Source organism: Salmo salar, chromosome ssa17, assembly GCF_905237065.1.
Source record: "Salmo salar chromosome ssa17, Ssal_v3.1, whole genome shotgun sequence".
Lineage (NCBI taxonomy): Eukaryota > Metazoa > Chordata > Actinopteri > Salmoniformes > Salmonidae > Salmo > Salmo salar.
This window is the reverse complement of record NC_059458.1, coordinates 9706972-9718807: the sequence shown is the minus strand read 5'-3', so window position 1 is coordinate 9718807 and position 11836 is coordinate 9706972. Positions and strand designations below refer to the sequence as shown.

Below are 11836 nucleotides of genomic sequence, written 5' to 3'. Positions count from 1 at the left end.
TTCGGAAGGTAAGATGAAACAGTTGAATATCGCCTCCTGCTGGCCGTTGGGCTAAGAGCCATGCTAGGAGCCTGTCACCTTCCAGGCCGACTACATTGCAGACATGCATTGGATCAACCAATGTTTTTTTTACACCTTTATTTAACTTAAGAAGAAATGCCTATTTTCAATGACGGCCTTGTTCAGGGGCAGAACGACAGATTTGTACTTTGTCAGCTTGGGGATTTTAACTTACATTCTTTCGGTTGCTAGTCCAACGCTCTAACCACTAGGCTACGCTGCCACACCATTAAATATTGTGAAGGAGGAAATCGACACCTTTGCAGCCTGAATAGAGGATGTTTTAGGTACGAACGTTGTGTGCCACGTCATCCGGGTATCAGATGAATCCATCATGTGATGTGGTAAACTGATATTTGGGTTAGGCGTTGTGAGATCTGGCTTCTGCAATGTTGTCAGCCTGGAACGCAGCCTTAGTGTTGCGCTTGACGACAGCCATAAAGTTAGGGGGTTGCGTTAGTATCTATCCTTTTTGACTGAAAACAGTCACAGAAAACAAAAGGTTACAGCGGTGCAACTCTTGCTCAATCACATTATCGAAGTAAATTGAAACACATCCTAGATCCTGAACTTAGTACGTCTAATGACACTTTCCTTTGAGAAGACAAATATAGACTCTTAGCTTAAGCACTCTTAATACAGAACAACACCGCAACCGATTATCTAGCAAATCTAGTTTCTGCTTAAATTGGCAATACCAATGTAAACATATCAACGTATATTACATGATGTACAAGAATTCATTGCTATGTACAAAAGGTGTTGGTAAGAATTAGAGTAAGGCCAGGATTCAATCCAGAGCGTGTTATAGTGCAGCACAGTTGACATGCGGCAATGCCCCTTTTAAAGGCAATTTCCCCGGCGTTCGTGGAGAATGTCGGCTCAAGTGTAAGTTAACTTTAAAAAGTGCATTTTTGGCTGTCCAGTGCACTGCTCTATAACGAGCCTCGGATTGAATCCTGGTCTAAAAAGCCATTTGGAGTGAGTGCAATGACCGTCCCACCTGTAAACAAAAATCCCTTTCTATATGTACAAAAATGTATTTGTATTATAGTGCACTATAATAACTAATGTCTTATTGACAACTTTCATTGGTACAGTATTCTGAAAGACTAAATCAGTAAGCACAGCTTGAAGGCTTGATTTCAATCATCTTCCTTTAGGGCTCTATTCAATCTGTATCCTGAAGCATTACTGATTTCAAGGTCATTTCCTATTGAGTCCACATCTGCAGTGTTTACCGTGAATGCAGTCTCCGCCAACCCGGGAACATTGCCTTCAATCATGCTGTAATGCTGAATTTCCGCGATTCGGATTGAATAGAGCCCTTAACCACACTCCTTGTGCAATGGGTCAACATTGTATTGCTGTATGTCAACACTGCATGCATGTAATTGTATAATGTCAACATTGTATTCATGTAATTCACATAACAATGATTTATGTGGATTATTTTCATTTTGCAAACCACATACACCATATATACAAAAGTATGTGGACACCCCTTCAAATTAGTGGATTCGGCTATTTCAGCCACACCTGTTGCTGACAGGTGTATAACATAGAGCACACAGCCATGCAATCTCCTTAGACAAACATTGGCAGTAGAATGGCCATACTGAAGAGCTCAGTGACTTTCAACGTGGCACCGTCATAGGATGCCACCTTTCCAACAAGTCAGTTGGTCAAACTTCTGCCCTGCTGGAACTACCCCAGTCAGCTGTGAGTGCTGTTATTGTGAAGTGGAAACGTCTAGGAGAAACAATGGCAATGTGCTGTCCTCGATTGCAACACTCACTACCGAGTTCCAAACTGCCTTTGGAAGTAATGTCAGCACAAGAACTGTTCGTCGGGAGCTTCATGAAATGGGTTTCCATCGCCGAGCAGACGCACACAAGCCTAAGATCACCATGCGCACTGCCAAGCGTCAGCTGGAGTGGTGTTAAGCTCGCTGCCATTGGACTCTGGAGCAGTGGAAACGCGTTTTCTGGAGTAATGAATCACGCATTACCATCTGGCAGTCCAACAGATGAATCTGGATTCGGCGGATGCCAGGAGAATGCTACCTGCCCCAATGCATAGTGCCAACTGTAAAGTTTGGTGGAGGGGGATTTTCATGGTTCGGGCTAGGCCTCTTAGTTCCAGTGAAGGAAAGTCTTCAGCATACAATGACATTCTAGACGATTCTGTGCTTCCAACTTTGTGGCAACAGTTTGGGGAAGTCCGTTTCCTGTTTCAGCATGACAATGCCCCCGTGCACAAAGTGAGGTCCATACAGAAATGGTTTGTCGAGATCGGTGTGTAAGAACTTGACTGGCCTGCACAGAGCCCTGACCTCAACCCCATGTAACACCCTTGGGATGAATTGGAATACAAACTGCGAGCCAGGCCTAATCGCCCAACATCAGTGCCTGATCTCACTAATGCTCTTGTGGCTGAATAGAAGCACGTCCCCACAGCAATGTTACAACATCTAGTGGAAAGGCTTCCCATAAGAGAGTGGTGGCTGTTATAGCAGCAAAGGGGGGGGGGGGGGCAACTCCATATTAATGCCCATGATTTTGGAATGAGATGTTCGACGAGCAAGTGTCCACATACTTTTGGTCATGTAGTATATATCCTACGTATACAACTACATCCAGCGTGGCAGATTGTGAAAGCTTTAAACAATATAATTATATATGGTATATTTACTCGCCAGGACGACCGTATTTCCCCCATCAGATTTGGGTAAGGAATTAGATAAGGAAGAGAGAAAAGGATGACCTGTTGTGCTCTAGCCAACAGACTTGGCTGTAGTGCACAGAAAAAGACTTGTTTTAATTCCAGTGTAGTAATCTCTGGCTAGAGTCTTTGGCTCCAGTCATGTTGTCTGTTGATGGTCTGCCACAGGCTTTTATTCAACACCCCTTAATGTGACCCTCTTAAGCAATACAGCAAACACAGATTCCATACATGAGTTGGTGACAGGGACATTTGTGCTTTCATATTCACCAATCCAATGATACAGGTTTTGTCCCAAATATCACCCTATTCCCTATAGTGCACTACTTTTGACCAGGACCCATAGTGACTATGTAGGGATTAGGGTGCCATTTGGGACTCAAGCCATTGATAAGAGTCTTTCTTCTGTCACGTTGTTATTGCACATACTGTACTGCTATACCATACTCTTGTGTCTACAATTGATAATACAATGGGCATCTCAGAAATCCATTTTCCCTGCTGAGTCTTTGGGGGATAGCAAACATGCCCTACAGCTACGAATAGTAGCAACTACCCCCCTAAAATATACTTTACCTGTTACTACATCATGGCTACATAAACGCAACACATCTACTTTGAGCAGTGGTGTCATAAACAGAAATAGGCTGTGTGTGTGCCAAATGCCACCCTATTTCCTACATAGTGCACTTTTTATGGGCCCTGGTCAAAAGTAGTGCACTATAAAGGGAATAGGGTGCCATTGGGGACACACACACAGTGTACGCTATACCATCTACTGCATCTTGCCATCTTGATGTATTAGATGTATCACTAGCCACTTTAAACAATGCCACTTTATATAATGTTTTCATAACCTACATTACTCATCTCATATGTATATACTGTACTCTATGCCATCCTAATGTAATGTATCACTAGCCACCTTAAACAGTGCCGCTTTATATGTTTTCATACCCTACAATACTCATCTCATATGTATATACTGTACTCCATACCATCTATTACATCTTGCCTATGCCGTTCGGCCATCACTCATTTTTATATTTTTATGTACATATTCGTATTCATTCCTTTACACTTGTGTGTACAAGGTAGTTGTTGTGGAATTGGTAGATTACTTGTTAGATATTACTGTATGGTCGGAACTAGCACAGCATTTCGCTACACTTGCATTAACACCTGCTAACCATGTGTATGTGACAAATACATTTGATTTGATTTGATTTGTTAGTGAACAAACGAAAAAGCCTATTGAAATCCCATAAGGACTGAGATGCATATCTGAATCAGCCATCTTGTCCAAGGGGAGATAGAGATATGAACACCAGACTGTAATCAGTGGACAATGTGCAGTGCCTTTGTAGCGGCAGTGGCATAATTTCCTGACGACTCAGCAGCCCACGTTCTTCAGCCTGTCCTTCCGCCTCCCCCTGCTTCGGCAGAGGAGGAGAAACATTGAGGGAAACCTCCGTCTTCTCTTTGACTTCGTAATGACTCCTATGGACGGATCAGGTTCGGAGTCAGAGAGACAGGGGGAATGCTGCAGAATGGACCACTTGGGTCTAACTAAAATGCCACTGGGCTGGCACCTTGACGTCTAAATCAACCAATAGGTTTGTCATGGTGACTGGAGAGATCTACTAGGAAGAATGGAGCTGAGCTGGATAGGGACTGGGCATAGATAGAATATCCTAGAACAGACACTGGACGTACACATACTGTATATAACCTAGAACCCATCCCCCACTGAGCCCTCGCTGCCCTTCCGCGGTCTTCTGTCACTCAAAGCGCTCGTAGTTCCTCGTCTGTCGCACTCGAGGGACCATATCAACCAGCAGCCTGTGACAGGAAAGAGACATTCATATTAATGAAATCGCTAACATACACAGGGAGAGATGCAACTGCATTTCACTGCCAATATTAAATGAGTGAAAACCGTCGCTCCTCGTAGTGAAAGTTCAGAATGTGTTGAGTAACTGAATCTATCACGTCGGATTATTTGAGTACATTTGTGTAACCACTGCAGCTGCTTTTGTTGATGCTTTTGTTGATGCACCCTGTGGTGTCATGTTTGGATTTCTTTCTCCCCCGAGTCTCTTTCATGATTGGAATGCTCCCTGGGACAGAACACTGCCAAGCCTCGTGAAAGGCTGCACTGCCAGTGTAGCGCAGTGTTTCCCATAGGATTTTCTTCAGCAGCAGTGGAAAAGTTAGCGTAAGGGGGGGGTTGTGGTAGTGGGAGTCTCCAATGGCGCTGTCTGTGACCACATTTTTTTGACGCCTTCCTCTTGGCCACAGAGACCAAATTTTGCTGTTTTAAAGCTAATTTCCTGCAATTCTACACATGTTGCAATGGGGCGGAGAGAACATTTTACAGTTTTAAAGTTAGTTTCCTGCAATTCTACACATTTTGTCAAAGTCCATTTTAAAGATAATTCCATGCAATTCTACACATTTTGCCATGGCTTATGCTATCTGAGTGACTCAAACATAACAAAATCAATGGGTGCCCCATGCCATGACATGAATTTTAGATTCTCCCTGACTGTCTGGTTTTTCATTTGGTGGTTGTTACTTCTCAAAGATGATCCTATTTAAAAACACACTGACTATACTAAACATTAGGAACACCGTCCTGGTATTGAGTTGCATCCCACCATTTTGCTCTCAGAACAGCCTCAGCTCGTAGGTAGTAGGTGCCAGGCGCACCGGTTTGTGTCAAGAGCTGCTGGGTTTTTCAGGCTCAACAGTCTCCCGTGTCTCAAGAAGGCTCCACCACGCAAAGGACATCCAGCCAACTTGACACAACTGTGGAAAGCATTGGAATCAACACCTTGTGAAAAGCGTTCCACAGGGATGCTGGCCCATGTTGATTCCAATGCTTCCCACAGTTGTGTCAAGTTGGCTGGATGTCCTTTGCGTGGTGGAGCCTTCTTGAGACACGGGAGACTGTTGAGCCTGAAAAACCCAGCAGCGTTGCAGTTCTTGACACAAACCGGTGCGCCTGGCACCTACTACCATACTCCGTTCAAAGGCACTTAACTCTTTTGTCTTGCCTATTCACACTCTGAATGGCACAATCCATCTCTCAATTGTCTAATGGCTTAAAAATCCTTCTTTAACCTATCTTCTTCCCTTCATCTATGCTGATTGGAGTGGATTTAACACGTGACATCAATAAGGGATCATAGTTTTCACCTGGATTCTATGTCATGGAAAGAGCAGGTGTTCTTAATGTTTTGTACACTCAGTGTATATAGCGCCATTATCTTTTTAAATACTTTATATCTAGTTTAAATTGTTTAAGTTTACACTGAAAACATTTTACCATCACAAAAATTATTTAAAAAAATAAAATAATATTCATTTTTCGTAGTGGCTGCCACGATTTAGATGTGGCGGCCCGCCACTGCTAACTTAATATAGGAGAAGCACTGATAGTGGGTATAACATGTTTTTCCCCTACCAATATGCATTGCCTAAAAGAGTTTGTCACCTAAAATATTCCTGGACTACGGTGGATGAATCACAGGCTTGACCATAGGCCTGACTAACCTTGTAATCCACGATTAGTTGATGTTCATGAAATCAAATTTAAAATTCTTGTTTTATAAACCTTCATCTGGATTAATTTAATATGGGTCTGATGTCCATAATGAAGGCTATGAGGTGCCTTCTCCTGTACAAATGAGTCAAACACTAAATGAATGAGCTTTGCTGTGTTTTCTGTCTGTATCTGAGATGCAAACAGGTTGTGGTACATTGACAGAGTTTTCCATACCCCAGGCATGTACTCTCCTGTACCTATTTGTTTTTCCATCTTTAAAGTTCTTCAGTTGAACAGCTATCAGTTTGCAAAGATACAAGATTATAAGGATATGTTTTTAGGTCACAAACATAATCTGTAATGATATATCTATACATATAGCTATACATGCCCAGCAAAATTGTCACCTAAAAGTCTGGAGATAAGGCATGGTTTGACAAGAAGTACAGGAGAGCGACGAGGAAGAAGCGAGACCTCTTCCGCCAGCTTATGAAAAACAACACTGCTAACAACCATTTAAAATATGCCCAAGCAAGATACTCCTACAACCAGGCTGAGAAGCAGGCTAGAAGGAACAGCAACGTCAAACTCAATAAGAAGCTTACTGATAAGACCTTAACCAGTAGGAAATGGTGGAAGCACGTCAACTCCCTGTCAGAAATGCAGTTCCAGTTTTGTCCTTCTGCATGCTCCATCCACCGTGAGGCAGAGAGCCTGAAACAGCCTGTGAAGATACTAGTGGGATCTATGGTGTGGTTCACCACACTCTACAGTACCTAGTTTCTGGTATTGTAATTGAAGTTAGCAGCTAGAGCTCATCTTTACCTTTTATCTGATAGTGGGGTACACTGTATCCGGCAGCATGTCAAACTCTATTTGGATTAATTGTTTCTTCTACACCCAGATCATCGCTGCCCAGAGAGCTCTCTTCGCCTGGGTGAAGAGGAACATCAAAATCATCATCTACTGGGCCATATTTATCGACAGGGTGTTGTTCAGTTGGTTTGACTTTGCTATCGAACTTTCTGGGTTTTTTTTCTCAAGATTTATCAGGAAAGACTAACAGCACTTATACTGTACATCAACAAATGGCCCTGCTTCTGGTCCTCCAAATGTCTTGTTTAGAAAATAATTGATACATTTTTGTTGAGTCTGTCTGATGGTTTGGTTGAGATGTGCTACGGTGCGCTCCTGGGAAGACAAACGAAAAGCACGAAAGAGCGGCAGCACCTTCTCCTCTCCCGGACTGCACAGCCAGATGAGGGTCACCATCACTGGGATCATGCCGCACTGTGGTTCTACACTCATTACTTCTGCGAGAATTTTTCCTCTACATACTTTGACATGACTATTCTCTGAACAGTCGGGAAAAAAGGAAAGTGAATTAGGTCAAAATCTGTAAAATGTTAAATACCTTTCTATTTTTGGAAGCGTGTTATTAACACTATAGGCAAAAAATTGTTTAGGAGCAGTTGTTAACTAACTGTAAATAATTGTTGCTAACTAACTGTAAATAATTGTAGCTAACTAACTGTAAATAATTGTAGCTAGCTAACTAACTGTAAATAATTGTAGCTAACTAACTGTAAATAATTGTAGCTAGCTAACTAACTGTAAATAATTGTAGCTAACTAACTGTAAATAATTGTAGCTAGCTAACTAACTGCAAATAATTGTTGCTAGCTAACTAACTGTAAATAATTGTAGCTAGCTAACTAACTGTAAATAATTGTAGCTAGCTAACTAACTGCAAATAATTGTTGCTAGCTAACTAACTGTAAATAATTGTTGCTATCTAACTAACTGTAAATAATTGTTGCTAGCTAACTAACTGTAAATAATTGTAGCTAACTAACTGTAAATAATTGTAGCTAACTAACTGTAAATAATTGTAGCTAACTAACTGTAAATAATTGTAGCTAGCTAACTAACTGTAAATAATTGTAGCTAACTAACTGTAAATAATTGTAGCTAGCTAACTAACTGCAAATAATTGTTGCTAGCTAACTAACTGTAAATAATTGTAGCTAGCTAACTAACTGTAAATAATTGTAGCTAGCTAACTAACTGCAAATAATTGTTGCTAGCTAACTAACTGTAAATAATTGTAGCTAGCTAACTAACTGTAAATAATTGTAGCTAGCTAACTAACTGTAAATAATTGTAGCTAGCTAACTAACTTGACTTACTGTGGGGGAAACAACTTTTTTACAGTTAGTTAGCACCAAAAGTGTCCCTACTAATGTTTCCAAGCGTATTGACTGTTTTGGTGTATGAATGTTGCTTTCGGCCCCACCTGGAAAACAATCTAAGCGAAACACTGGCCATGTTCGTTTTGCATCATTCCATTGGTCATAAAATTGTGAAATCTCCACCCACTGGGGCACCGGGCAATGTAGTTTCTACTCCAAGGGTCTTCTGAATGGTTACAATTTAAATGACAATATTTCTAATACTTAAATAAGTGTGTTTCTCAGGGAACATAACTATGTACATGTGTGTAACAGTGAACACTGAATATTGAATATTATGTTTATTCTACATACAGATCTAGGATTAGTTTCCCCTCCCTGAATCCTAACCTTAAACCCTTACCGGGCATAACTGACCCAAGATCAGTGTTTAGAGGCAGCTTCCCCTACACAAGGTCCGGAGCCTGCTGGTTTTCTGTTCTACCTAATAATTAATTGTACCCACCTGGTGTCCCTGGTCTAAATCAGTCCCTGACTAGAGGGGAACAATGACAACATGAAGTGGAACTGGCTTCAAGGTCCAGAGTTGAGTTTGAGGGCTCGACACAATGTACCCACTCACTTGACTCCGTAGGCCAGGATGATGAGGCCTATCAGGACCCCTATGGACCCGTCCAGGTACCACACTTTGGGATCGTGCTTGAACACCTCAGCACTGATTAGGATTGAGAAGCCCATGACCCCGCCCACCAGGGAGTTGAAACCTGTAGATTGGACAAGACAGGTAGACAGACAGGTAGACAGACAGGTAGACAGACAGGTAGATAGACATATAGACAGACAGTTTAGTTTTGTGAAGTGTATTATCCCACATAGAGAAATTCATTTGATTCCAACAAACTATATAGAAATAGCTTGAACATTAACAACAATAATGAACACATGTATGTACATATATTTCATGAAATTACATGTAGTCTGCCACAGAGTCTTTATCCAAAAGTCCATAAGACAGACAGACACGGACGAACAGAGAGACGACTTTGAATCCTTTTCTATTGTCTCTCTCCTCATTCGATTCCTACTGTATAAGAACCCACTTACTGGCTCCTCTGCACCTCAAAAACACACCGACTGACGAGGACCTCTGCCAGTCTTTTACATACTGTACGTTTGATATGACCCGACTGGGCACATCAATTAACTCAGTAAAGAATATCATCTATGGCGCTGCATTCCTAGGGGCAATCTGCAGTTCAAACAACAACAAAGGGACACCCCGCCACTGTTATGGTAAACAGCTGCGAGGACTGACCATCCATGAGATCAAAATTACACTGAGGCTATACAGTGTTTACAATGACATTGTTAAAAAACAAGGGAGCAAAACAAGCGTATATTTTGTGTTCTCATGCAGTGTGACAGTTGAACTGCTTCTGAAGCTTCAAGAATCAATATATATCAGTAAATATACATTTTAGTCATTTAGCAGACACTCTAATCCAGAGCGACTTACAGTAGCAAATGCATACATTTCATACATTTTTTTTCCCCCGTACTGGTCCCCCGTGGGAGTCGAACCCACAACCCTGGCGTTGCAAACACCATGCTCTACCAACTGAGCCACACGGGACCACAATATCATTAATTTAGAAGTCCAAAAATGTATGTAGCAATCACAGATTGCCCCTTTGAAGGCTTGTTTAATGTCACGCAGCGAGAAGAAAATCTGGTGGGTAATTAACTCATATTCTGCTAGCTGTCACATACAATTTAATGAACCCCACACACACACTTTAATGAGCGAGTCTCTCCATCCAAAGCTGACCTTTCAAACTGGTTTGACGCCAGCCTGTCTGCCACAAAACTCTTATTGAAACGAGAACGGACATTTTATGAGCTCAGGAGCACGGAGTTGTCCATAATGACACATAAGTAGTGAACAACTTTCTCAAGTGTAGAAGGAAATAGGTGTGCGGCCCAGTACCTGAGGGTACTAGGCGATTCTCCTGTCTGTGTGGATACGAATCCCAGCACCTACCGGCTCAAAAAATATGGGAAGAGAGTGCTTATCTATGTCCTTACAAAATGACAGAAACAAGTGAAGCATTCATATGGATCCATCTGAAATGGCATACTATTCCCTATATCTAGTTGATGGTCACTGCCCTATATAGTGCACTAAGTAGTTCCCAATATATTCCACAGATTTCATGATGGTGTTTTTAAGCCAATCACCTTCCATCTTCATGCACTATGGGAATAGGGCGCCATTTCAGACACAGCCATTTCTTCCTATACACCATACCTTTTCCCCTTATCATTTTTCTCAATGATTCCCTATGGAGTTTTTCACCCTCGTGCTCCACCCTCCCCCAATTCTCTAACTGGCCTGAACTCAAGTGGGAGTGGCCTAGATCAGGCAGAAGTATGCGTTGCTACAGATCAAGGATCATCTTCTCCTCCTCCCAATCCAAGTTGGGAAGAAAAAAAAAACTGACCCAAGATCAGTGTCTTGGAGCAACTACACACCGAGTTAGGTACCTACCGTCTGTGATGAGGGCTCTGCTGGTGAGCACCCTGCCCAGCATGAACTTGAACACGGCCAGAATGATACACATCACGCCACTGACGATGGACACACTGAAGAGGAAGTCATCCTGATAGAGAGAGAGAAGTAGATGAGAGAGGAGGAGAGGGGGGATTGAGAGAGAGGTGATGATGAGGGAAAGAAAGAGAAAGGGAGAGAGAAAGAAAAAAAAGAGAGAGAGAGCAAGAGCGAGAGAGAGATGGAGAGAGAGAGAGAGTGGGTAAGTGTTGCAAAGTGCCTCCGCTGTAGAATTAACATTGCACTATGGCCTTGAAGGCATGAAGAGATGCATTTCTGCAAGGTTAATAACCTCATCAGTCCCATTAAATCCCCCAGTGAAAAAATGCACCACTTTCATCAATCTGCTTGCTCTGCCCTCATATTTAGCCTCACATTGAAGTGTTTTACCATTTTCTTTTCAGTACAACCATAAACAGTTTCATTTAGGAGTTTCATTGAAAAATGTCAACAACTACAAAATTAGGCCGCCAAGCAAAAACCTGACATAAAACTAATTTATAAGAATGCTGTAAGTACAGGAACTGTCTGCTCAGTGGGAAATTAATATCCAACTAGTCAGTGACAACTGTGTGGAGTTTGTGACAGCAACAATGTGAGCTTATTACAGTATTATCCCACTTTGTCCTGGGATTTCCTATGATCTATGTAGAAGAACCCCTTACCTTCTAACGACTCGTGTGGCCTGTGAGCACCAGAGCA

The 11836-nt window shown here is 42.0% G+C and overlaps 1 protein-coding gene across 2 annotated transcripts in view; it reads right to left on the bottom strand.

Annotated features, from left to right (window-relative positions):
* Window positions 1-2928: 2928 nt before the first annotated feature.
* The window catches only part of tm163 (Transmembrane protein 163), a 43596-nt gene continuing 34688 nt past the window's right edge, over window positions 2929-11836 (bottom strand). Inside the window, exons 6-8 of one of the 2 annotated variants that reach the window (XM_014151223.2) lie at window positions 11075-11186; window positions 9149-9290; window positions 2929-4626 (exon numbers count right to left, since the gene is read on the bottom strand). In XM_014151223.2, coding sequence (XP_014006698.1) covers window positions 4566-4626; window positions 9149-9290; window positions 11075-11186 — 315 coding nt within the window. In that variant the 3' untranslated portion in view covers window positions 2929-4565. 2 annotated transcript variants of the gene reach the window in all.